General features: G+C 40.5%; 2 protein-coding genes across 3 annotated transcripts; one reads left to right on the forward strand and one right to left on the reverse strand.

The window, feature by feature from the left end:
• Positions 1-885: 885 nt before the first annotated feature.
• LOC123997204 (cystinosin-like) lies at positions 886-9,827 on the reverse strand. Of its 2 annotated transcripts, XM_046301355.1 has the most exons (11): positions 9,741-9,827; positions 9,461-9,530; positions 9,282-9,360; positions 9,098-9,185; positions 8,736-8,839; positions 8,483-8,620; positions 8,277-8,376; positions 7,963-8,082; positions 7,549-7,719; positions 7,290-7,407; positions 886-4,052 (listed from the first exon to the last, which is right to left on the reverse strand). In XM_046301355.1, the coding sequence occupies exons 2-11, from the start codon at positions 9,516-9,518 to the stop codon at positions 3,910-3,912; spliced, it is 1,119 nt and encodes a 372-aa protein (XP_046157311.1). In that variant the 5' UTR covers positions 9,519-9,530; positions 9,741-9,827; the 3' UTR covers positions 886-3,909. The 2 variants fall into 2 exon arrangements, with proteins under 2 accessions (XP_046157311.1, XP_046157312.1); XM_046301356.1 differs by having other exon boundaries at positions 9,461-9,797.
• Positions 9,828-22,625: 12,798 nt separating this feature from the next.
• Positions 22,626-26,420, forward strand: LOC123996498 (C-C motif chemokine 25-like). The gene is made up of 5 exons (XM_046299871.1): positions 22,626-22,799; positions 23,319-23,407; positions 24,125-24,242; positions 24,604-24,685; positions 24,780-26,420. Exons 2-5 carry the CDS (start codon positions 23,344-23,346, stop codon positions 24,801-24,803), a joined length of 288 nt encoding a protein of 95 aa, XP_046155827.1. The 5' UTR covers positions 22,626-22,799; positions 23,319-23,343; the 3' UTR covers positions 24,804-26,420.
• Positions 26,421-27,388: the final 968 nt, after the last annotated feature.

The raw sequence follows: 27,388 nt of genomic DNA on the forward strand, positions 1-27,388 counted from the left end.
TGCGCAATCCACTCATCAGCCCAGCCAGGCAATTTATAAACTTTATCTCCACTATAAAAATTATCTAGGCAATATCTCTTTTTTTAGACTAACATTTAGTTATCAACAGCGGAGATGTCGGGACGAGACAGACAGGCAGGTAGTGTTTCTCATTCAGTCAAAATCCTGAATCAGCTAGCATCATTTTTATGGATATATACATAGAAATATCCATTTGAAAAAGGTCAAATGAAACAAACTGTAGCCACTTTGCAATCTTTCCAGCTTCAGTTTGAAGTGATTGTGTTAGCTGTGTGGTTGGCTAGTTCCTCTTTATTTTTTTATTTCACCTTTATTTAACCAGGTAGGCTAGTTGAGAACAAGTTCTCATTTACAACTGCGACCTGGCCAAGATAAAGCATAGTAGTGTGAACAGACAACAACACAGAGTTACACATGGAGTAAACAATAAACAAGTTAATAACAGTAGAAAGAAAAAAAATAGTCTATATACATTGTGTGCAAAAGGAATGAGGTAGGCAAATAATTACTTTTAATCTGCAAATAATTTTGCAGATTAACACTGGAGTGATAAATGTTCAGATGGTCATGTGCAGGTAGAGATACTGGTGTGCAAAAGAGCAGAAAAGTAAATCAATATAAACAGTATGGGGATGAGGTAGGTAAATTATTTACCGATGGACTATGTACAGCTGCAGCGATCGATTAGCTGCTCAGATAGCAGATGTTTGAAGTTGGTGAGGGAGATAAAAGTCTCCCAACTTCAGCGATTTTTGCTATTTGTTCCAGTCACAGGCAGCAGAGAACTGGAAGGAAAGGCGGCCAAATGAAGTGTTGGCTTTAGGGATGATCAGTGAGATACCTGCTGGAGCGCATGCTACGGGTGGGTGTCAGCTCGGGGGTTTGAACTTGCAACCTTCCGGTTACGAGTCCAACGCTCTAACCACTAGGCTACCCTGCCGCCCCAGCGGTTAAGAGCAGTTGGAGGCCACGGAAGGAGTGTTGTATGGCACTGAAGCTCTGAACCTCTGAACAACTGTCCTGATGGGAGAGCACATTTTCTATGCTATGCGAAATCACACCTCATTAGCTCATTGTTATGGATGTCTAAATACATGTCATCACTAGAAAACAGCTTAAACAAAAGCAAATGCAAGCTACTGTTGTTATTCTGGCAGCACTGTTTGACGTGACTGTGAGTTAGCCAACTATGGCTAGCTAGAGCAGGCAAGGGATACGAATTTTGCCAGCCAGTATGGTTATGGCACATTTAGAACAAAACGACTGGGTCATGTCCATAGATTCTGGGGGAAAAAATAATTGAACGACTGTGTCTCATAGAAGAAATGACCAGCCGGCTTGGGTAGCAACCCTAGATTTGTGTCTGGACTATATCTTGCGGAAGGATGAAATAATATGAATACGTTTATCAAAATAACATTAATGAAAATATGTCAATCATTACTCAAATATGTTGGTAACCCGTTGTATAAAAGTGATAATGCCCTCAAACCCTGAGTTCGGAGGATATAATGGCACGGTTTGCAGGCCCAAGACGAAAGACCTGTGCCAATACATCTTCAAAACACCGGCTTCTCTGGCATTATCACTTAAGTAAATTCAGAGCGTTTCACTCTCGGAGCGTTCAGGCCGCACACTGGACCCTCTGGCCGAGGAGTAGGGTCGATCTGAGTGTTCTGACCTCACAACGGCAGTTAAGTGCCAAAGCTAACTGGCTAAAGTTGGCTAGCTACTTCCACACACAAATGAGACAACACCTCACTGTGACCATTTTACTTGCCCTAGCAGAGCTAGTTAGGCTGTTGTCACGTTATCTACAGCATTAGTGACTAACTGTGCTGCTAGCAACAATTTATTTGCGTTTTTTCCCCCCAACCTTAACTGACACCTTTCAATTTCAACGGGTGTTGCGCATTCGTAAATTATATCAATTATTCTGCACTCTAGCACACTCAAACGAGTGCTCTGAAATCAGTGTAGATAGCAAAAAGGAATTTACGAACGCACCCCATTGCCTTGCTCAAGACAGACCAGACAAGTTTAAAACTGGCACGCAATGGATTATTCTCATTGTAATTAATCACCACGTTTTCTGCACTAAACTATGTAGAATATTGGACTGTTGGTAATGCATGATCTAATATATCTGTATAGAAACGTTACATCTAGTTCACAGAAATAAAACGGAAAGAAATAGAATTCAAATAATTGAACCGATGCCGGTAATAATCGCACAGCACTAACATCTAGGTAATATAGTTTATAAAAGTGACGATTATTTATGTAGCAGTGCCAGTAGCCTGTGTTGGTCTGCAAGAGGGACTCCAACAAGATGCTCCTCATTAAATGTATGCGTAATCTTCATTCACATGGTTTTGGCTACAATGTATGCGTAATCTTCATTCACATGGTTTTGGCTACACTTCTCAACACACTGACACAAAAAGTAATTCTGCATTTCAAAAGGGGGAAAATAAACTCATGAGATTCAAACCCTTGCCACAATCTGCAACAATTACGTGGAGTTAGCAGTCAGTCAAACACACGTGATCTAGTTGCTTTGATTATCAGAACGTGTCGTTGGACTTTTGTTAAGGACACTTTCATCATAACGTGTTGGATCAGGTCCAACTAAATCAACGATTTTAATTGATCGATACAGCATTTGAACCAGATATGATCACGGGCCAGCTATGCAAGTTAGCAAAAGGCTGAGGTTGCATTTCAAACCCATAAAATAAACACCCTCCACCACTTATGCACGTTAAATTATTATTATGTTTTAAATGTAACCTTTATCTAAATTGGGGGAATCACGGCAGCCTCCTTTGTCTCGGTCCAAATGATTAGCTAAGCAAGGGAAGTTGGCAACGTAAGCCCTTCTGCCCTCGCTTTTGATCGAGTTTACAATTATGTTCACTCCAGGGCTTGAAAAGCCCCATATTCAATTTGCGATGATAGTACATCCACTAAGAAAAGTCAGCCAAAACTTAAAACCAACATTATATGGAGAAGTCAACACACAAGTGTAAGTAGAAACAAATGTAAATAAGTTAGAAATTGTGCTACTAAATGCACATGACGGCTCAAACACATGTTTGGTTGGCTTTTGGAAACGTTTGCTTGCGCATATAACTTTCCCTGACATCACACTTATACATTGTAATTTTCGGATATAGTAGGAAGGCTAACATTCGATGTCTGCCGAGGCGTTGTCTTCTAGCCAAGATATGAAATGCAATCATAATTGACTGTAGAGCATATAAAAGGCACACGCAACAGTTCCATGATGACTGAAAACACAACCGTGGGATGAACGAGTGACACATGTCCTGGCAAGAGCAGTCCATTTCAAATGAATTCATTCTTCCCTTGCCCTGCATCAGAAGTGTCCACTTAATTTGAGGGCTGAGGGTGTGTCTTTTAAGTGTTTGGAAAGCAGCCTAAATCTGACAGGTTATCTGAAGGGAACATTAATGTCGCGTTCAAAACAACCGGAACCTGGAAAATCGGACACATATTTTAAGCAGTCTTCCAACTCGGAATTCCAAGTCGGGAACTCTAGCCTCTTTCTAGAGCTTTGACTTTCCGACCTGTAGATTGATAACTGATGTCATGATTCAACCTCATTCCCCCCAACCCCCAGAATTCCCAGCTGTCTTGAAAATACCAATAGTGTTTGATCACGTGCAACTACACCAAATATTTTAATTGGCTGATGCATTTTGAGACGAGGAAGTATGGCCCCCCTGTGTCTAAATAGCTTCCCATTCAATGACTGGGAACACTACATGACTGGGAACACTACATAGAAGAAAGCCCTTATATTAGTCCTTCAGTAAATCATCTGGACTCACTGGCAGAGGTAAACAGTAAAAGACAATTAGCCTATTCCTGGTCAACCACAAGCTCATAATGTGTTTTATGTCTGTACAGACAGTAATGCTGAATGATGAACACCACATCAAATAATATGGAGAACAAGCCAAGTCCTGCCTTTGTGGGGTCCCCAAAGATGAGCTTCCATTCATCTAGGAAACAATAGAAAAACTCATGAAACTCTGACATAGACCATCAATTAATTCAGCAAGTGATGTAATAAGTCACAATTCTGTTTAAGATCGATGGAATTATTCTGAAAAAAAAATGCATCACTATTTCAATGTACTTTTATAACCTTTTTAATACATTGTTTAAATAACCCTTTTTCTTTTCTGTATGTTTTTGTAGTTATTTATGTTATGATTTGTCTGTTCTTCTCACAGACACAGGGAAAGAGCTGGCTGGGTGGGTTGGCAGGGCTCGTGGGTGGGTGGACATGAAAAGGAAATCCTGTATTATGAATATTGTGACACTGTCGTGTTAATGTGCAGGAATAATTGTAAAAAAGTTGCATATATATATATATATATATATATATATATATATATGCATGACTTATTTTACAATTATTCTTGCAACATTAACACGACATTTATATATATATATATATATATAAATAAACATGAAAATATATCTATACCTTACCAGTCTAAAGTTTGGACACCTACTCATTGAAGGATTTTCCTTTATTTTTACTATTTTCTACATTGTAGAATAATAGTAAAGACATCAAAACTATTAAATAATACATATGAAATAATGTAACCAAAAAAGGTGTTTGAGATTCTCCACCCTTTCTTTGCCTTTGACAGCTTTGCACACTTGGCATCATCTTAACCAGCCTTTATTTTTTTTTAAATAAAACGTAACCTTTATTTAACGAGGCAAGTCAGTTAAGAACAAATTCTTATTTACAATGACGGCCTACAACGGCCAAACACGAACGATGGTGCACCACCTTATGGGACTCCCAATCAGGGCCGGTTGTGATACAGCCTGGAATTGAACGAGGTAGTCACCTGGAATGCATTAACAGGTGTGCCTTGTTAAAGGTTCATTTGTGGAATTTCATTTTTAATGCGTTTGAGCCAGTCAGTTGTGTTGTGACAAGGTAGGGTGGTATACAGAATATAGCCCTATTTGGTAAAATACCATATTATGGCAAGAACAGCTCAAATAAGCAAAGAGAAATGACAGTCCATCATTACTTAAGACACGAAGGTCAGTAAATACGGAAAATTTCAAGAACTTTTAAAGTTTCTTCAAGTGCAGTTGCAAAAACCATCAAGCGCTATGATGAAACTGGCTCTCATGAGGACCGCCACATGAAAGGAAGACCCAGAGTTCTCTGCTACAGAAGTTCATAAGTGTAACCAGCCTCAGAAAATGCAACCCCAAAAAAGTAATAGACATCTCAAAAACTGTTCAGAGGAGACTGCATGAATCAGGCCTTCATGGTCGAATTGAAACCACTACTAAAGAACACCAATAAGAAGAAGAGACTTGTTTGGGCCAAGAAACACAAGCAATGTACATTAGATCTGTGAATTTGTCCTTTAGTCTGATGAGTCCAAATTTGAGATTGTTGATTCCAACCACCTTGTCTGTGAGACACAGAGTAGGTGAAAGGCTGATCTCCGCATGTGTTGTTCCCATCGTGAAACATGGAGGTGGTGTGGGGGTGCTTTGCTAGTGACACTGTCTGATTTCCTTAGAATTCAAGGCACACTTAACCAGCATGACTATGACAGCATTCTGCAGCAATACACCATCCCATCCGGTTTGCACTTAGTGGGACTATAATTTGTTTTTCAACAGGACAATGACCCAAAACACACCTCCGGACTGTGTCAGGGCTTTTTGACCAAGAAGGAGAGTGATGGTGCTGCATCAGATGACCTGGCCTCAACCCAATTGAGATGGTTTGGGATGAGTTGGACCGCAGAGTGAAGGAAAAGCAGCCAAGTGCTCAGCATATAGGAACTCCATCAAGACTGTTGGAAAAGCATTCCTCGTGAAGCTGGTTGAGAGAATACCAAGAGTGTGCTAAGCTGTCATGGCAAAGGGTGGCTACTTTGAAAAATCTAAAATGTATTTAGAATTACTTATTAAAAATAAAATACCTTTTCACATAGTTATTCAGACGTTACTGAGACTCAATTGAGCTCAAGTGCATCCTATTTCCATTCATCATCCTTAATGTTTCTACTTGATTTGAATTTACCACAGGTGCATCCTATTTCCATTGATTGGACATGATTTGGAAAGGCTCACACACCTCTCTATATAAGGTCCCACAGTTGACAGCGCATGTCAGAGCAAAAACCAAGTCATTAGGTCGAAGAAATTGTCTGTAGAGCTCCGAGATGCCAAAAGGAATCTAATGGACTCTCAGACCATGAGAAACAAGATTCTCTGGTCTGATGAAACCAAGACTGAACTCTTTGGCCTGAATGCCAAGCATCACGTCTGGAGGAGACCAGGCAGCGCTCACCACCTGCCCAATACCATCTCTACAGTGAAGCATGGTGGTGGCAGCATCATGCTGTGGGGATGTTTTTCAGAGGAAGGGGCTGGGAGACAAGTCCGGATCGAGGGAAAGATGAACGGAGCAAATTATAGAGAAATCCTTGATGAAAACCTGCTCCAGAGCGCTCAGGACATCAGACTGGGACGAAGGTTCACCTTCCAACAGGACAACAACCCTAAGCACACAGCCTAGACCACGCAGGAGTGGCTTCGGGACAAGTGTCTGAATGTCCTTGAGTGGCCCAGCCAGAGACCGGACTTGAACTTGATCAAACATCTCTGGAGACGACCTGAAAATAGCTGTGCAGTGATGCTCCACATCCAACCTGACAGCGCATGAGAGCATCTGCAGAGAAGGGGAATTTCTCCCAAAATACAGGTGTGCCAAGTTTGTAGCGTCATACCCAAGAAGACTCAAGGTTGTAATCAACGCCAAAGGTGCTTCAACAAAGTACTGAGTAAAGGGTCTGAGTATTTATGTAAATGTGATATTTCAGCTTGAATAATTAATACATTTGCAAAAATGTCATAACCTGTTTTTGATTTTTCATTATGGGGTATTGTGTGTAGATTGATGTGGGGGAAAAAATGATTTAATCCATTTTAGAATAAGGCTGTAACATAACAAAATGTGGAAAGTGAAGGGGTCTTAGTACTTTCCAAATGTACTTTATACACACAATGAATGATTTATAAATGACAAACAATGACTACAATAAAAATGTTAAATGCCTGCAACTGAAGACGTGTTTTGAATTTTTGGGACTGTCCTGTAAATATTTTCACTGACTAATTATTGCCTGTTCTACTGAGGCATGTGCACATTAGTCTACTACGGGAAGCGTGGGCAGCCTTACCGTTGTTATACGACTGAAGGAACATCTGAATGAGACTGAAGCTGCCTCCTGTGAAGTCCAGCAACACATTGCCAATGCTCCACCCCACTGTGCTTTGTCTTTGGTAGTTCATGTAGACCTGAGGGGACAGAGTGTGTGATCATGAAAATCAATAACATCATACATTTCCAAGTGAGGCGCAACAACATCTACTGTAACAAATGCTAATTGCATAAGCGAAAACCATCCGATATGCAGTAAAATATTGTGAAATCCATACCTGTGGGATGTATTTGACGAGGGTGACACCTAGCTTGATGTAAGAAAAATAGTAGAGATATTCCAGCCAGGTGATCTTACTGGCCACAGCAACAAAGAGGGTAACCAGGGCAAATGTCCAACCAATCACCAGAAGGCCAATAGCAATCTTGGACACCATCTGCCCTCCTCTCTGCAACACAGGAACACAATCACTTTCACAATGATTTTAACTGTCAATGTTTCATTGAGGCCTTGACAAAAATGATTTCCTTCCAACAACAACAAAAAATGCTCAAAGGATCAGATGAATATCTGTCTTTGCCAACAATCAAAACATAAGCTAATCATTATTTAGCCAGCCAACATCTGTCTCCTGTTTATAACCAAGGGGGACATTTAGGAAGTCACTAAAGACTGGTCTATTGTTACTCACTTCATAGATGGCACACTGAGAGACATATACAAGAGTCAGCACAACTGCATGGAGACTGAAGAACACATCGTTGGCATCCACTGGGTTTACACCATTTGGATTTATCTTCAAAAACTCTTCCTGTAAATGAAAAACACACTGCTATATAACGATGTGGAGTAAAAACTGAGTCAATAGGACCATAGACTATCCAGCGCAAATCCCCATTGGTATCAATGCATGACTGACAACATTTGCAGAGCTGTGTGTGCAGACCTCAAGTCAGTATTCGTCCCAATTTGTTACACCGTTTGTGATGGCATGCAAACGATTACCTTCATGTACGGAACCCAGAAGAGGCCTACATTGAAGACACTGTAGGCAATGAATCCTGTCAAGTTGAGTGCCAGAAAATCAAAGTTCAGCCCCACCACACTGTCAAACAGACAAAGTTAGTCAGAAACCATATCCAAAAGTCCTTTAGATCTAAATCCTGTGATGCAGAGGATTTTGAAAAAAGTCCAAGTATCAGAGGCACTACCTTTTTCTTCTCCAGTTCTCATATACTTGAGGGTAGAATGATATAGACCATGCTAGGAAGTAAATCCAACCAATTACTTGGTTAATGATATCAACAGTGTTGCTTCTAATAACCAAGAAACGGATTCGGGTCTTGAGGCTGAAAAATATAAATGAGAGACATTACAGTACATTATGTTGGTTTAAAAATCAGTCTGAAAGTGAGACATGTTCATGGAGTTGAAATTCACTGACAGAAACTCTGTACAGCTCACCTTGCAATGTCAGTGTTGTTGCTGTATAAATAGGCTGTCACCTGACCCACATGTTCTGCATGAACCTCAAAAGTGCTTGATGTGGCGTTTGCAGGCAACTCTACCTGGAGATCAGAAATACAGGACATATAATGTCGGAAACACTGCACTTAAATATATAAAAAGTCACTGTAAACAATGGTTACATTTAGACATAATATGCATTTATGCCTACCACGTAAGTGCTAGTATTTATTTTACACACAGTGGCCACTGTAGTTCATTTAAATATGATAGATGCAGATATCAAAGTGCATTGATAATCAATTACATGGTTATTGGTTCTTGCTCTTCAGTCAGTTTGAATTAAACAAAATGCATACCTGTTGAGGCAGTTGAAGTATTGAGGTAACATTTGCAGAGGAGTCGGTGAAGTTAAAAATAATGAGTGTTGAGACATTCTGAGGAGAGCTGCAAAAATGAAGAAATGCCAAACACTGCATCACAACAAATGTATATAATAGTGATAAAAACTGGTAGTAGAGAACCAGCTATAAGCATAGTTACCTAGGCGTTATGGTGATATTGGCTGAACTGTTCTCCTCCAGATTTACAGTGGCTGGAGCAGATAGGGATACACTCCCATCTGTTGGAAGGAATATGACATTTCAGTATTCAAATAGGGGATGTTTATATGGAAAGATATTCAATCAGAGGTTATGTTAGTTGGACAAGGCCAAACTCACCACATGTAATGACCGTACAGAGTGTTATGAACAAGAACAGAAAGTTCGTATCTGCCATCTCGAGGGATAGCTGAACTCAAAAGTGCAAAAGAAGAAGAGATGACCGATTTGTATGAGGGACAAACAATCTGCATTAGGCAACATATGTCTCCATACCAATCCGTAAGTACAACAGAAATGTACCATATATAGCACGGAAAAAAGCTTCGTCTTAACAACAATAGTTAGCTAGTTCAACACAGTATCTAACAAATCCTGAAATCAACTAATTATACATTACCGCAGCTGAGCAGTCCTTTGTTTTCCTCTGTTTCCGTGAGCTTGCACTAATGTAAGGTCATATGACTTGGCACGTCTGTAGGCTATGACGCGTTGTCTAGGGTGCGTTCAAGATTTTCAATGTTGTGGGATGTTTAACACGCGAAGTTAAAGCAATCCTAAAGAGGGTGTTCTACTAAGCTGACATATGGAATTGTTTTAAGATGGCCATACCAAGGATCATTTAGCTATTCTATTTGGAATTTTAGGACCTCCAAATAATTTGATGAAACATTGAATTTTGCCTTTACTGGTTTGAGTCCATAGAAACACATTGACCAATTAGATTTTCATCCATTTGTCACCCCTTTTTTTGGTGGTGCACTAAACTACTTCCATATATATTTCCTTAGATTTTTGTTACTTGTAGCCATTGTGTGAATTGTTTGCCCTTTGTTAATTTAATAAATTCCCCATTACCTATGTAACCAGTAGGTCTAGTAAATGTACCGTCAATCCCCGTCATTTGGTTACATTCATTTCTGTTAATGCATGAATTAGGCATTTACCGTTGTCATTCTTGAAGTGGAGATATTGTTTGCAGAGTTGGGTTTGTCATGCTCCTTCTTCACCACACTGTCTGTGTGGGGAGACTTACAATGACTCTGCACATTCACACATGCTCACATACTACTGACAAACACACACACACTCGCAGCTGCCATAATTAATTAATTGAATATAGTGTTTAATATCATTCGATAGTGCTATATTGTTAATTACAATTATTATTAGTATTTATCCTGCTACTTCAGTCCATTTACATTCTTTTTTTAAACTACATTAACTCTAGATTACAATCAATTTCCTTCACTATGGAAAATAACTCTGTACAATTCATTGATGTAGTTCTTACAAATGGACAATCTAAGTACTACAATAGATAAAATATGCACACAGCTGATAGTTTTCACCCTCTCTCCCTAAAAAGAGGTTTACTAGTCAGCCAACTTCATAGATTGCTTCGTGTCAGTGAAACAAAAATATAAACAAAACATGGAAAGTGTTGGTTCCATGGTTCGTGAGCTGAAAAATAATCCCAGAAATATTCCATACGCACAAAAAGCTTGATTCCTCAAATGTTGTGCACAAAAGTGTTTATGTCCCTGTTACACAACACCACAGATTTGATGTCTTAAGTTGAGGGAGCGTGCAATTAGCATTCTGACTGCAGGAATGTCCACCAGAGTTGTTACCAGAGATTTTAATGATATTTTATCTACCATAAGCCGCCTCTGTCGTTTTAGAGACTATGGCAGTACATCCACCCGGCTTAACAACTGCAGACCACGTGTAACCACACCAGCCCACGACCTTCACATCTGGCTTCTTCACCTGCGGGATCATCTGAGACCAGCCACCCAGACAGCTGATGAAACTGAGGAGTATATCTGGTCTGTAATAAATCCCTTTAGTGGGGAAAAACCTCCTTCTGAGTGGGTGGGCCTGGCTCTCACATGGGTGGGCCCATTCCCTCCCAGGCCCACCCATGGCTGAGCCCCTGCCTAGTCATGTGAAACCCATATAGTAGGACCTAATGAATTTATTTTGTTATGTTCCCTAGCAAGAACACCGAAAATATCACTCAAACAGAAGGGGGAAAATAACAAAGTCAATTACAACCAAAACAGGTGGAGTTTAAGGAGGGGTTCTGAAATACACTCACGGGGAGTCCCCTGAAAGTTGACTGCAAAAACTGGAACCTAAAAGAAACCCACCATTAGCACCTACGGAATCTGCCCAAGGACAGGCAAACAAAATAAAAACCAACACCAAACTTAAAGACAGAAACAAAACAAAATGTGGAGCAAAACAAAATCAGATAAAGGAATGTTTGTCTAGAGAAAGAGCATAAATAAAATTTAAAAAATGCATTACATTTTTTTTATTGACATTTATTATAAATAAAAGGGCACACCAACTACAGGTGTTGACCCTCCACATCTCTCAAGACAATTGAAGCACTGGGCCAGCCACTCTTAAATAGCACCTGGGCCAGCACAGGTGAGACACCTTCCCCCTAACGAGACAGCAACCAGCACAGGTGTAACACATACTGACTAACTGAGATGACATATTTATGAACGGCTGAGCCTGATGTTCTTTATGATAAGCTACAGTGCATTCGGAGAAAGTGTTCAGACCCCTTGACTTTTTCCGCATTAGTTACAGCCCTATTCTAAAATGGATTAAATAAAAACATTTCCTCATCAATCTACATACAATACCCCATAATGACAAAGCAAAAAACGTTTTTAGAAATTCTTAAAAAATTCAAAACAGAAATACCCGATTTACATAAGTATTCAGACCCTTTGTTATGAGACACAAAATTGTGTTCAGGTGCATCCTATTTCCATTGATCATCCTTGAGATGTTTCTACAACTTCATAGGAGTCCCCCTGTGTTAAATTCAATTGATTGGACATGATTTCGAAAATCACAAAACTGTCTATATAAGGTCCTACAGTTGGCAGTGCATGTCAGAGCAAAAACGAAGCCATGAGGTCGAAGGAATTGTCCGTAGAGCTCTGAGACAGAATTGTGTTGAGGCAGGGATCTGGGGAAGGGTACGACAAAATGTAAGTAGCATTGAATTTCCCCAAGAACATAGTGGCCACCAACATTCTCAAATGGAAAAATTTTGGAACCACCTAGATTCATCCTAGTGCTGGCCACCCAGCCAAACTGAGCATTCCGGGGAGAAGGGCCTTGGTCAGGGAGGTGACCAAAAGCCTGATGGTCACTCTGAAAGAGCTCCAGAGTTCCTCTGTGGAGATGGGAGAACCTTCCAGAAGGACAACCATCTCTGCAGTACTCCACCAATTAGGCCTTTATGGTAGAGTGACCAGACAAAAGCCAATCCTCAGTAAAAGGTACATGACAGCCACTTGGAGTTTGCCAAAAGGCACCTAAAGACTCTCAGACCATGAGAAACAAGATTTTCTGCTCTGATGAAACCCAGATGGAACTATTTGGCCTGAATGCCAAAATTCTGGAGGAAACCAGGCACAATCCCTACGGTGAAGAATGGTGGCTGCAGCATCATGCTTTTGGAATGTTTTTCAGCGGCAGGGACTGGGAGACAAGTCAAGATCGAGGGAAAGATGAACGGAGAAAAGTACTGAGAGATCCTTGATGAAAACCTGCTCCAGAGCACTCAGGACCTCAGACTGGGGCAAAGGTTCACCGTCCAATAGGACAACGACCTTAAGCATACAGCCAAGACAATGCAGGAGTGGCTTCGGGACAAGTCTCTGAATGTACATGAAGGGCCCAGCCAGAGCCCGGACTTGAACCCAATCGAACATCTCTGGAGAGACCTGAAAATAGCTGTGCAGCGATTCTCCCCATCCAACCTGACAGAGCTTGAGAGGATCTGCAAAGAAGAATGGGAGAAACTCCCCAAATACAGGTGTACCAAGATTATAGCGTCATAACCAAGAAGACTCGAGGCTGCAATCGCTGCCAAAGGTGCTTCAACAAAGTACTTTTTTTTACTGAGTAAAGGGTCTGATGACTTATGTAAATGTAAAATACCAGTCAAAAGTATGGACATACCTACTCATTCAATGTTTTTTCTTTATTTGTACTGTTTTCTACATTGTAGAATAATAGTGAAGACATCACAATTACGAAATAACACATATGGAATCATGTAGTAATTTAAAAAGTGTTAAACAAATCAAAATATATTTTAGATTTTAGATTCTTCACAGTAGCCATCCTTTGCCATGATGACAGCATTGCAAACTCTCAACCAGCTTCATGAGGAATGTTTTCCCAACAGTCTTGAAGGAGCTCCTACATATGCTGAGCACTTACTGGCTGCTTTTCCTTCACTCTGTGGTCCAACTCATTCCAAACCATTTCAAAATTATTATTATTATTTTTAACCTTTATTTTACTAGGCAAGTCAGTTAAGAACAAATTCTTATTTTCAATGATGGCCTAGGAACAGTGGGTTAACTGCCTGTTCAGGGGCAGCACGACAGATTTGTACCTTGTCAGCTTGGGGATTTGAACTTGCAACCTTCCGGTTACTAGTCCAACGCTCTAACCACTAGGCTACCCTGCCTCCCCAGGTTGTTGATTGTTGCGGCCAGGTCATCTGATGCTGCACCTCATTACTCTCCTTCTTGGTCAAATAGCTCTTACACTGCCTGGAGGTGTGTTTTGGGTCATTGTCCTGTTGAAAAACAAATGTTAGCCCCACTAAGTGCAAACCAGATGGGATGGCGTATCTTTGCAGAATGTGGTCGTAGCCATGCTTGTTATGTGCCTTGCATTCTAAACAAATCACTGACAGTGTCACCAGCAAAGCACCATCATATCAAATCAAATTGTATTGGTCACATACACATGGTTGGCAGATGTTTTTGCGAGTGTAGTGACATGCTCCACCTCCATACTTCACTGTGGGAACCACATATGCAGAGATCATCCGTTCACCCTCTCTGCGTCTCAAACAGACACGGCGGTTGGAATCAAAAATCTCAAATTTGGTCTCATCAGACCAAAGGACAGATTTCCATCAATCTAATGTCCATTGCTCGTGTTTTTTGGCCCAACTAAATCTCTTATTATTATTGGTGTCCTTTAGTAGTGGTTTCTTTGCAGCAATTCGACCATGAAAGCCTGATTCACGCAGTCTCCTCTGAACAGTTGATGTTGAGATGTGTCTGTTACTTGAATTCTGTGAAGCATTTATTTGGGCTGCAATTTCTGAGGTTGGTAACTCTAATTAACTTATACTCGGCAGCAGAGGTAACTCTTGGGTCTTCCTTTCCTGTGGCGGTCCTCATGAGAGCCAGTTTCATCATAGCGCTTGATTTTTTTGCGACTGCAAGTTCTTGAAATGTTCCATATTGACTGACCTTCATGTCTTAAGTAATGATGGACTGTCGTTTCTCTTTCCTTATTTGAGCTGTTCTTGCCATAATATGGACTTGGTCTTTTACCAAATAAGGCTATCTTCTGTACAGGACCCCTACCTTGTCACAAACTTATTGCCTCAAATGCATTAAAAAGGGGGGAAAAATCCATAAATTAACTTTTAACAAGGCACACCTGTTAATTGAATTGCATTCTAGGTGACTAACTCATGAAGCTGTTTGAGAGAATGCCAAGAGTGTGCAAAGCTGTCATCAAGGCAAAGGGTGGCTACTTTGAAGAATCTCAAATATAAAATATATTTAGATTTGTTTAACAATTTTTTGGTCACTGCATGATTCCATATGTGTTATTTCATAGTTTTGACGTCTTCACTATTATTCTACAATGTAGACAATTGTCAAAATAACGGAAAACCCTTGAATGAGTAAGTGTGTCCAAACTTTTGACTGGTACTGTAAATTTCCGATTTGTTTTTGTTAGAGGAAATTATGGTTGAAATGACTAATTATGTATACATTCCAATCGGAACTGACTAGTCCAAATGCTATAATGTACTGTACATGTGAATTTCCTCTCTTGCTCCCATTCCCAATTGTATATAATGTAGTCAGGAGTTTAGTAACAATGAAGGTCTGTTCCTTAGTTCATACATTTGTACAATCTCCAGGTGGCAGGAACGGCCCATCTCCAGACTGTCTAGAATGTTGATTTATACTGACTGACCTTGACTTCGTGCTGATAACGCGAAGGCTCGAGAGCTAGAGGGCCCCTCTACTGGTGAAATAGATAGAACGTTTAGAAAACGCTGACATCATTTTCAGTTTATAACCTGTGGAAATATGTGTATGTGGCAGTACTCTCTGGAATTAAACGCCGTTACCTTGGCTTTTAAGACTGGTCTCAATCTACTTCATGCATAATTAATGAACTTACAAATCATTAATGAATTAGAAATGAGTGCGAATTTGGTTTTGGCTATAAAACATACAGGAATTTAGAAATTCCACTAACAATTTGGTCCTTCGATTCCGGATCTAAATACCCCTCCCTGTTATCTGGAGGTAGTACGCTGAAAATCGTGCACGGACGAGTTTTTGACTCGTTTTACTAAAGACCTGACCTCTGAATTGAGGTTATAGTAATAATGTATTGAGATGGGAGTCGTATTTAAATAAATGTATCATAGAAGAGAAAGTCACCTAAAAGTTAAATGTAGGGGATAACGGAGAGATACGATACAATTTCGGGCTATCCGGACGTTATAGCTATTTATGTATCGACTGACATATGAAAAATTTAGCCCAAAACGTGGTACGTTTAAATGTTAGAGTATGGTAAGTTGAGAAGTTAGGTTGGTTATGCTTTGATGATTAGAATTTAAAACTGAACGCAATCTGAATAGGGAAAAATGCGTTCATTATAGCTTAGAGTTACTTTTCAAAAGCGGCCAGAAGTTCCAGATACATTTAATGTAAAGAAGGAGAAGTATCGTAAAGATGCCACAGATTGCAACGGAAGTGCCAAGCACTAAATGGGCTATATAGTGCAACGCTTTGGACTATAAAATAGGTAAGAATAGTTTAATCGTAAAAAGTTGTGATTTTCCGAGTATTGATTTTTGGTTAGGTAACGCCTGGGAATTCGAACTAGAAGTTAAAGTATCCAAAAAAAAAAAAGTTTTTCTTTAAGGGGAAAAATAAGGTCTTATCTTAAAGGGACAGTGCACGTCAATCACAGTGGTTTGAGTGTATGACAGTGGAAAAAATATTGTGGGACGACAATTTGAAGATAGAAAAATAAGTTACATGATACATCATATAATATATAATATATATATATTATTATTATTTATTATTATACATCAAGAGATTTAAAACAAATGATGTGAAGGGATTATCAGAATTATTGGGTGTCGTTGTAGGAGTAAAAGTTTGGGTTAAGGGGATTTCCCTGTTCCTAGAGACAAGATATTTTAAAAAGGGCTGAAGTTGGAAATGAACTGAAATTCATGGTTGGAGTGCGATTCACGAGCAAGGATGTTTTATTTGGTGACCCGTTTGCGGTCTCAAAGATGGTGAAGGACGAATTGGGTATAGTGGAATCAATGCGAATGACCAGGAGTGGTATGATACTGGTTTCGTGTGTGTCAACAGTGCAAAAGGAGAAAGCTCTGTGGCTCAACAAGATGGCGACATGGATGTGGAAAGTTATGACTTTCAGAGTAGTGCACCAGTTAAAGGTGTCATCTCTGGTGTCTCGTTGGACATAGAGGCTGTGTGGTTTAGAGGTAACGTTCCAGGAGTGGTAGACGCACGCCGATTGAATCGAATGATAGACGGAAGGAAGGAGCAAAGCCTATCAGTTTTGCTGTTTTTTGATGAAGTGGTTTCCCAACTTACAGTTGAAGTCTGAAGTTTACATACACCTTAGCCAAATACATTTAAACTCAGTTTTTCACAATTCCTGACATTTAATCCTAGTAGAAATTCCCTGTCTTAGGTCGGTTAGGATCACCACTTTATTTTAAGAATGTGAAATGTCAAAATAATAGTAGAGAGAATCATTTATTTCATAATTTCTTTCTTGCCTTTAAATTGTTTAACTTTGGTCAAACGTTTCAGGTAGCCTTCCACAAGCTTCCCACAATAAGTTGGGTGAATTTTGGCCCATTCCTCCTGACAGATCTGGTATAACTGAGTCAGGTTTGTAGGCCTCCTTGCTCGCACACGCTTTTTCAGTTCTGGCCACAAATCTTCTGTAGGATTGAGGTCAGGGCTTTGTGATGGCCACTCCAATACCTTGACTTTGTTGTCCTTAAGCCATTTTGCCACAACTTTGGAAGACCCATTTGCGACCAAGCTTTAACTTCCTGACTGATGTCTTGAGATGTTGCTTCAATATATCCACATAAATTGTCCTTCCTCATGATGCCATCTATTTTGTGAAGTGCACCAGTCCCTCCTGCAGCAAAGAACCCCCACAACATGATGCTTCCACCCCCTTGCTTCACGGTTGGGATGGTGCTCTTCGGCTTGCAAGACTCCCCCTTTTCCTCCAAACTTAACGATGATCATTATGGCCCAAAAGTTATATTTTTGTTTCATCAGACCAGAGGACATTTCTCCAAAAAGTACAATCTTTGTCCCCATGTGCAGTTGCAAGCTGTAGTCTGGCTTTTTTATGGCGGTTTTGGAGCAGTGGCTTCTTCCTTGCGGAGTGGCCTTTCAGGTTATGTCGATATAGGACTCGTTGTTACTGTGGATATAGATACTTTTGTACCTGTATCCTTCAGCATCTTCACAAAGTCCTCTGCTGTTGTTCTGGGATTGATTTGCGCTTTTCGCATCAAAGTACGTTCATCTCTAGGAGACAGAACGTGTCACCTTCCTGAGCGATATGACGGCTGCGTGGTCCCATGGTGTTTATACTTGCCTACTATTGTTTGTACAGATGAACATGGTACCTTCAGGCATTTGGAAGTTGCTCCCAAGGATGAACCAGACTTGTGGAGGTCTACACTTGTTTTTCTGAGATCTTGGCTGATATCTTTTGATTTTCCCATGATGTCGAGCAAAGAGGCACTGAGTTTGAAGGTATGCCTTGAAATACATCCACAGGTACACCTCCAATTGGCTCAAATGATATCAATTAGCCTTCTAAAGCCATGACATCATTTTCTGGAATTTTCCAAGCTGTTTAAAGGCACAGTCAACTTAGTGTATGTGAACTTCTGAGCCACTGGATTTGTGATACAGTGAATTATAAGTGAATTAATCTGTCTGTAAAAATTGTTGGAAAATGTACTTGTGTCATGCACAAAGTAGATGTCCTAACCGACTTACCAAAACTATAGTTTGTTAACAAGACATTTGTGGAGTTGTTGAAAAACAAGTTTTAATGACTCCAACCTAAGTGTATGTAAACTTCAACTTCAACTCTATGTAAAACTTGGGTATGTGAGATATGAGGTGAGACCGTATGAACAGAAGCCGTTGCAATGTTACAATTGTAAAACGTTTGGACACGTGGCAAGTGTTTGTGAAAGGAATAAATATGCAGTACAATAGTTGGACAGTCAGATGAAGCGTGTTGTTGTAATTGTGATGGGAATCACGTTCCCGAGGTCCTGGAGTGCCCTGTATGGGTGAGGGAGGTGGTAGTAGCTAGGTTAAGGGCCATCCAGCAGGTCTCCCATATGGAGGCAGTGAAAATAGCTGAAGGAGTGAGCAGAGAGGAGATGGTATTTGATGTCCCACAGTCTGCTGTGAATGCCATGCAGGAGAAGGATTCCGACATACTAATAGTGAAGGTGGACTTTGTTGCGTTTATAGACCAAGTGATAAATTGCACGAGTCAAACTAATAACAAAACTTAGAAGCTAGGCATCATTGTGAAGGCGGCAAATAGATTTCTGGATCTCAAGGACTTTACAGACAAAATGTTACAGGGAGTACTGTATCAATCAATCAATTAAATGTATTTATAAACACCCTTTTTTACATCAGCTGATGTCACAAAGTGCTGTACAGAAAACCAGCCTAAAACCCCAAACAGCAAGCAATGCCGATGTAAAAGCACGGTGGCTAGGAAAAACTCCCTAGAAAGGCCAAAATCTAGGAAGAAACCTAGAGAGGAACCAGGCTCTGGAGGGGTGGCCAGTCCTCTTTTGGCTGTGCCGGGTGGAGATTATAACAGAACATGACCAAGATGTTCAAACGTTGATAATAATAATAATAATAATCACAGTGGTTGTAGAGGGTGCAACAAGACAGCACCTCAGGAGTAAATGTCAGGAGTAAATGTCAGCCGATTATTCAGAGTTGTGCGGTAGAGAGAGAGTTCAAAACAGCAGGTCCGGGACAAGGTAGCACGTCCAGTGAACAGGTCAGGGTTCCATAGCCGCAGGCAGAACAGTTGAAACTGGAGCAGCAGGATGACCAGGTTGACTGGGGACAGCAAGGAGTCGCCAGGTAGTCCTGAGGCATGGACCTAGGGCTCAGGTCCTCTGTGAGAAGAGAGAGAGAGAAAGAAAAAGAGGGAAAGAGAGAGAAAGAGAGAGAGAAAAGAGAGCAAGAGAGAGAGAATTAGAGGGAGCATACTTAAATTCACACAGGACACCGGATGAGACAGGAGAAATACTCCAGATATAACAGACTAACCCTAGCACCCCCGACACAAACTATTGCAGCATAAATACTGGAGGCTGAGACAGCAGCAGTCGGGAGACACTGTGGCCGTCTGACGATACCCCCTGACAGGGCCAAACAGGCAGGATATGACCCCACCCACTTTGCCAAAGCACAGCCCTCACACCCCTAGAGGGATATCTTCAACCACCAACCTACTACCCTGAGACAAGGCCGGGTATAGCCCACGAAGATCTCCCCCACGGCATGAACCCGCGGAGGGCGCCAAACCCAGACAGGAAGATCCCCGCCTCCCAGCTTACTGATCCTCCCCTCCCAGGTTACTGAGCCTGTGTAGGGATTTGAATAGTATCGTTTTTTGTTTGAAATTCAGGGTAATGGCTGAATTTGGTTTGTGTTTATTTGGATTGTTTTTGGTTATTAGTATGATTTGTTCATGCCCCCCCAAAAAATGTTTTGTATTACCCCGTACAGCATGTAGCAGCAATACACTTTGTGAGTGTAGTCTGCCAATAAAGCGCAGAGAAGAAGATAATCATACCTACACACTGTAGAAGGCTGCAATGCCGAAACAGCGTACGCTATCCCCGATAATGAAAATTTAAAAAATACATATGGAAAATGAAGCATTATGCAACATATTTGAGTGCAGACCTAATACACCTTCTCTTTGTCTGAAACCGCAGGTTTTACATACCAGCCAAGCATCTGGGGGAGCGCGGTGGTCCCCTTTTGATGACATGTAACTTCCTTCCTCAATCAGTCCAGTTACCAGTACCCCTGCACATTGTAATAACGATACTGGCACTGCACTGACCTGTACAAGATGACATTTTCTTCTCTTTTTTTCCTTCTCTCGCATTTCACATGTTTTAGTTTCTGATCTATATTACCACATGTATTGTGCATTGTTCTGAAAGAGCTCGCAAGTTAAGCATTTCCCTGTACTGTTTTACGCATGTTTGTCATGTTGGCATGAAGGATCGGGAGACAGGTGCAGAAATGCATAATAGTTTTTAAAATTATACTCCAAATTACGGCGTGCCATGTAAAGGCATGGGGAGGGAGACCAAACAAACACTAAACAAAACACAAGGTTGAAACCCAAACAAAAGAGCGAGGAGTACCTTGAATAAATAACACAGAGGATGAGACCCGTAATCATCTGCACAATCCACAAGGGCACGAAAGCCCAAAACACACAACACAGGTACTCACACTCACCAACAGACATTGTGACAATAATCGACAAGACCATAGTGAACAAAGAGCACATATATACAAATAGAATCAGTGGGAATAGGTTCCAGGTGTGCGCAGTGAAAGTTCCGGAGAGATCCTGTGCATTTGCCAATAAAACTTGAAACACCTTCACTAAAAAGTAGCCTGTAGAGTCTTAATTTTCCAAATACATCTCATCCTGCAATGAAAGCAGAAACAGCAGACATTGTAGGTACGTTTTCCTTTGGGATTAACACCAAAGCATGCTTGTCCTTATAATAAAGTACATCCTGAACTGCAGTGCATTCAATTAATCATGACTGTAGGCCTACGGGTTCACTTGAAGGTGACCCCTATACTCTTGACAAGAAGATGAATCATTTTCCTGTAACAGCGTAACAGGGTCATGTTACTTTTTTATCCCAACAGTTTTGTTATAATTTCTTTGGCAGTTTCTTACAGAACATTTAGTTTCACAGTAAACAGAAACTCATACATCTGAAGTTACTGCCAAATGTTAAGATGGGGTAAAAAAAAAAAAAACACGTTGCTCCATGCTAAAGGTCATTAGGGCACATTTTTGGGGGGGCAAAGGATACCAACAACATGACTGGATGGCAACATATATCCTTCCCACTGTGAGTTTTAATTGGTTATTTTGTCAGTCCTTCAAGGACTTTTCAATGAATGCAAACGGATCGTAGATCCCCCATTTTCGAAGAAAAGTATCAAAGATGAACAGGACTGGGAGAATTAGAGCATATAACTGGCAGGAAGTCATGTTTTCAAATTGAACAGAAGATATTTACATGTTATTGTGTCTCAATAACACGTTGCGAAAAGGAGTTACAAGTATTTTGCCAGTGGTTATTTGACTGTGAGACATCACATTGTGGCTTGTCTTGTCAATATCATTTTTTTACAAGTACGATGGTCTCAAAAGGAAACAGGTGCAATGATTTAAATCCATACTGATGGGACAATTGCATTTCAGAACTTTATTCAAGTCCCTAAGCAATGTTTTATTAATGTGCATCAACACAAAGAAAAACTGCCACCCGAGACATCATAGATACAAGTTTCTTTCCTCAGCCCATATGTATTGTTATGTAATATTAGACAATATTTGATTGCAATTCAATGCTTCCTATTAGCTTGTAATGAACTTGTGATTCAATGACGCTTCAACAGCGGAAGCTACTTTTGACATAATTGCTTGGATAAAGATCAGGCATCGGATCTTACATGAACACACAGGCTGGTATTCAATCAATTGCAGACAGTGGATTTCCAGAAAGTGCTTTCACTGCTGTTGTACAAAATATATTTAAGAAGGAGTCTGTGTGTGGTCCGCATTTTCTTGGTTCAAATGATGTAGTTGATTTTAACAGTTGGTTAAATGACTAAAACAAGTTCTGAACATGTATACTGAGTGCTGGCCTGGCTCCCTGAACCTCAGATCATTCTCTAATAGGAAGGAGGGGCCCTATGTAAGCCCTCCTGAGAAGGGAACAGTTCCACAGTTTGTCACTCATCTTTCACTGGACTGAGCGAAGAGAAACTGTTCAGTGACATTCGATTGTGAATCTTGTTCAAATTGTACCTCTTCCCAGCAATTGTAAAACATACTGTGGTCGTCATGCCAGAGGAGGTGTGGCTGATTGAGGTAACAGGGTTGGTGGAGAGGTGAAGGTATCATATAGCAGCTATAAAACAGCCAAGGGAACTCAACGAGGACATTTCTTCTGAGAGACTTTGTAAGTTTTGAGGAGCTTATTTGCGGCATGTTGTTGGTTGGGTGTAGGCTTTTGTGTTGAGAGGTTGTCAGGACTGTTTATATGTTGACCTTTTGCGTGTTTATATCCTTGCCTAATGCTGAATTCATACTTCACTAGCTTTCGGATTAATGCTGTAAACATTCTGTACTTTTGCATTTCTAACTAATAAAAGACACAAGTTTATACAGCTGGCTCGAGAGACAGAGTTTGGCTTTATCTGATTGGTTGTTGATTTATTAGAACATGGTCAGAGTTTCAGCCAAACAAATGATAGCTGGAGAAAACAGCTGAAGACATCTGGATCTGGTTGTCTGTTACCAAGAAGGATGTGTTTGTAATCAAGGGGTCAGTGTGGGGGTCTAGTATTGGGGTCTAGAATGGGAACATACGGGTATTATAGACAGGGTGGTCTCAATACAAAACATCACGTTGATGATGTGGAGGAGGTATTAAAAAGAGGACGCTTCACTTGCTTTACATTCTGTCCTGTTCTTGTAGCAGACCCCACAGCAGCAGTGACACCATGAGGTTCCAGGCTCTGTTCTTTCTCCTGCTCCTGACATGCATGTATCTCACTCTGGCTCAAGGTAGGCACCATTAAACAATCTAAGGAACGGTATTCATATTCTGTAGATTCATTATTATGAAGTTTATGTTCACTGAAATTGGTGTAACAGTGTAAAGCAAGCCTTTCATATGTTTTGGTTCATTCTCAGTACTTCTTGTAATGTACTTCTTGTTGAAAATAAATCTTCTGTACATAGCCTATACTCCACATTTGTACACTTAATGCATTGTTGTGCCTGGAGACCCTCCTTGTGCCTCTGGAACGGAGAAAAGTTGTTCTATGTGTTTTTTTACAAGCTTCCAATGGTCCATACTTTGTCCAGAAGAGGAATATTTTGCCACTCAAAATAATGTAGATAATTATTTATGGGAAAATGTTAGACTGATGTGTTGGGATATGTCTGTCTCCCCCTCCCTTCAAAACATTGTCTCAAATGGCCTGGAACCAGATTTCACAACACTTTGACTTTGACGGGGGTTTACACAGCTCATATGCAACTTCAAGCAACTTAAATATGAAGTCCCTTTGATGTCTCTCTTGCGTACATCTGCAATACCTTAACTCGTAATTCTTTCTCAAAGTACAGAAACTACTCATTACACTAGGTTGCTATTACAATTGCACAATTCAAACCTTTTGCTCCTGAAATATCCCTACATGACAGTAGGTCATGGGTCAGCACAATAAGAGTATAGAGAAGATTGTAACCATTTAACTTCCTTGTGCTTGTTGTTAGGGTCGTATGAGAACTGCTGCCTGAGGCATGTTACTGGCCTGAAGAAGAGTACCAAGAGGAATGTTGTAAGCTACAGGATACAGGAAACAGATGGAGGCTGCAACATCAAGGCCGTTGTGTGAGTGTGTTGCAACATGTCCTCACCTTCTGTCAGCCTGCCTTTTAGCACAATTAAGTGTCCAGATAAAAACAAAGCCAAGCATTACAGTCAATCATTGTGACACTGGTAGGAAAATGTCCTCAAGTCATGTGTCAAGAGGACTTGTTGAAAAGAGAAATATGAAATTGTTTGATTTCCATTTTTTCTCCTCATAGAATATGAATCTAAAAATCAATATTGGCAATGAGAGTCTAATGAAAAAAATCATATATATATATATATATATATATATATATATATATATATATATATATATATATATATATATATATATATATATATATATATATATCTCCCACAATATGTCTAATATCCATAGGTTTATACTGAAGAAAGGGAAGACTGTTTGTGCCAATCCCAGCCACAAATGGGTACAGCATCTGAGGACTGTGGTCGATAAGGTACTACTCTCACTCTTATAACTACATTATTTTGTCAATTCATGTATGTTTGACAAGTTTCCAGTATCTAATTATTGCCTTTTCTCATCCATAGACTCAAGGGAATGAGGGGATCTAGTTGATCAGTTGCTTCGTTGGAGGATCTTTCAACCAGTGTATGCCAATTTCCAAAAATAAGACAGTCATATCATCCTGTAACTAGAATGTGAACTTCATCATTATATTACTCATTATATTACAGTTTGGCTGAATGAGTTTATATTACATGCTTTTGGGAGGATACCTGAGATTCCATGGTTTAGATGGCTGTTAGCATGAGGTGACTAACCGTGCCTGCTTGTAATGTGCCACGGCAGCTTAGCATTATTGTGTGTGAGGGGCGGAGGGGATGGAGTGGGGGGGTTATTCACTATCCTCAATGGAAATCCCCCAAAAGTCCTCACAAGAATAGTCAATTACGGGACATTTTCCCTCATGGGGACATTTCCCACATCCCCATGAGGACAAAGGCTATTTTAAGCTTAGGGGTTAGGTGTAGGTTCAGGGTTAGGGTTCAGGTTAGAGGTTAGGGAAAATAAGATTTTGAATGGAAATCAATTTTTGGTGGGGGGTGGGGCAGAATGCATTGAAAAGCTACAATTACTATTTTGTTAAACCTTGAGACACTACATGACCAAAAGTATGTGTACACCTGCTCTAGTCAAATATCTCATTCCAAAAATCATAGCATTAATATGGAGTTGGTCCGCCCTTTGCTGCTACAACAGCCTCCACTCTCCTAGGAAGGCTTTCCACTTTATGTTGGAACCTTGCTGCGGGGACTTGCTTCCATTCAGCCACAAGAACAAATGTGAGGTTGGCATTGATGATGGGCGATTAGGCCTGGCTTACAGTCGATGTTCCAATTCATCCCAAAGGTGTTCAATGAGGTTGAGGTCAGGGCTCTGTGTATGCCAGTCAAGTTAAGATTTCCCTTCACTGGGACTAAGGGGCCTAGCCCGAACCATGAATAACAGCCCCAGACCATTATTCCTCCTCCACCAAACTTTACAGTTGGCACTATGCATTGGGACAGGTAGGGTTTTACTGGCATCCGCCAAACCAAGATTCATCCGTCGGACTGCCAGATGGTGAAGCGTGATTCATCACTCCAGAGAGTGCGTTTCCAAAGCTCCAGTCCAATGGCGGTGAGCTTTACACCACTTCAGCTGCTTAGCATTGCGCATGGTGATCTTAGGCTTGTGTGCCAGAGGCAGTTTGGAACTCAGTAGTGAGTGGTGTAACCGAGAACAGACCATTTTTAAGCGCTGAGTGCTTCGCATTCTGTGAGCTTGTGTGGCCTACCCCTTTACTGCTGAGCCGTTTTTGCTCCTAGATGTTTCCACTTCACAATAACAGCACTTAAAGTTGCCCGGGGTAGCTCAAGTAGGGCAGAAATTTCCCGAACTGACTTGTTGGAAAGGTGGCATTCTATGATGGTGCCACGTTGAAAGTCACTGAGCTCTTCAGTAAGGCCATTCTACTGCCAATGTTTGTCTTTGGAGATTGCATGGCTGGTTGCTCGATTTTATACACCTGTCAGCAAAAGGTGTGGTTGAAATAGACAAATCCACTTTGAAAGGGTGTCCACATACTTTTGTATATATAGTATATTTTTCTATCAGTACTATGTGTTAAAAGCAATATTTGTATAACTTCACTTTTGTAATAAAGCAAAAAATGATAACAAAATGTTTATTAGCCTCATACATATTTATGTGTTTATTCATTCAGGATTTGTTCACCTGTCTATATCAATAATCTCCCCTTCATACTTTTAATTTGTATGATTCTAAGGACAGTTTACTGCACACTACCTGTACCTGAACTCTTTATACACATTTCATTGTAAAAAGAAAATAGACAATTGCTTCACGCCTGAAATCTTTAGCCGTCTTATTGCCTTCAGCATGAACCTACATGAGTTCTTTAAAGCTTAGCAGTTGTAATGCCACATACTTACCTGAAATGTGATATGATGGACAGAGAATCAATGACAGTTTATACATGCTCATTCTTGCTCCAGTTTCCATGTTACAATGAGTGTGATGCCCCGGGAGAAACGTCTTTAGTAACTCCGAGGCTCCAATATACTGTGGGGGGACTCGGTTCCCATGGGAAGATGTATGATTACACGGTGACGAATAAATACAGTACATTTAGTTTGAAAGCACACCAACTACTTTCCCAGGACAGGGCAAATCAAATCAAAGTTTATTGGTTGCGTATACAGATTTGCAGATGTTTTCGCAGGTGCAGCGAAATGCTTGTGTTTCTAGCTCTTAAAGTGCCGTAATACCTATCTACAAAACAATACACACATAATCCAAAAATAAATTAAGAAATATCAGAACGAGCCATTTAAGAGTCCGGAATATAAATATATATTATAAACTGTGTGGTTCAAGCCCTGAATGCTGATTGGCTGAAACATTTATTTTTACTACTCTAATTACGTAGGTAACCAGTTTATAATAGCAATAAGGCACCTCAGGGTTCTGTGAAATATGGCCAATATACCACGGTTAAGGGCTGTGTCCTAGTGCTCCACGCTGCGTCGTGCCTAAGAACAGCTCTTAGCCGTGGTATATTGGCCATATGCAAGAGAGACATGTATGCAAGAGAGACATCAAAGGGACTTCATATTTAAGCTGCTTGAAGTTG

The sequence above is a fragment of the Oncorhynchus gorbuscha genome, linkage group LG15, assembly GCF_021184085.1.
Source record: "Oncorhynchus gorbuscha isolate QuinsamMale2020 ecotype Even-year linkage group LG15, OgorEven_v1.0, whole genome shotgun sequence".
Taxonomy (NCBI): Eukaryota; Metazoa; Chordata; class Actinopteri; order Salmoniformes; family Salmonidae; genus Oncorhynchus; species Oncorhynchus gorbuscha.

What these genes read in the sequence shown, in the direction of transcription:
- LOC123996498 (XM_046299871.1), top strand. Translation starts at nt 23,344, where the DNA reads ATGAGGTTCCAGGCTCTGTTCTTTCTCCTGCTCCTGACATGCATGTAT. An exon ending in GTATCTCACTCTGGCTCAAG is followed by an intron (nt 23,408 to 24,124) that starts GTAGGCACCATT and finishes GCTTGTTGTTAG; the next exon opens with GGTCGTATGAGAACTGCTGC. An exon ending in TGAGGACTGTGGTCGATAAG is followed by an intron (nt 24,686 to 24,779) that starts GTACTACTCTCA and finishes TCTCATCCATAG; the next exon opens with ACTCAAGGGAATGAGGGGAT.
- LOC123997204 (XM_046301355.1), bottom strand. Translation starts at nt 9,518, where the DNA reads ATGGCAGATACGAACTTTCTGTTCTTGTTCATAACACTCTGTACGGTC. An exon ending in CTGTACGGTCATTACATGTG is followed by an intron (nt 9,361 to 9,460) that starts GTGAGTTTGGCC and finishes TCCTTCCAACAG; the next exon opens with ATGGGAGTGTATCCCTATCT. An exon ending in AATATCACCATAACGCCTAG is followed by an intron (nt 9,186 to 9,281) that starts GTAACTATGCTT and finishes TCATTTTTGCAG; the next exon opens with CTCTCCTCAGAATGTCTCAA.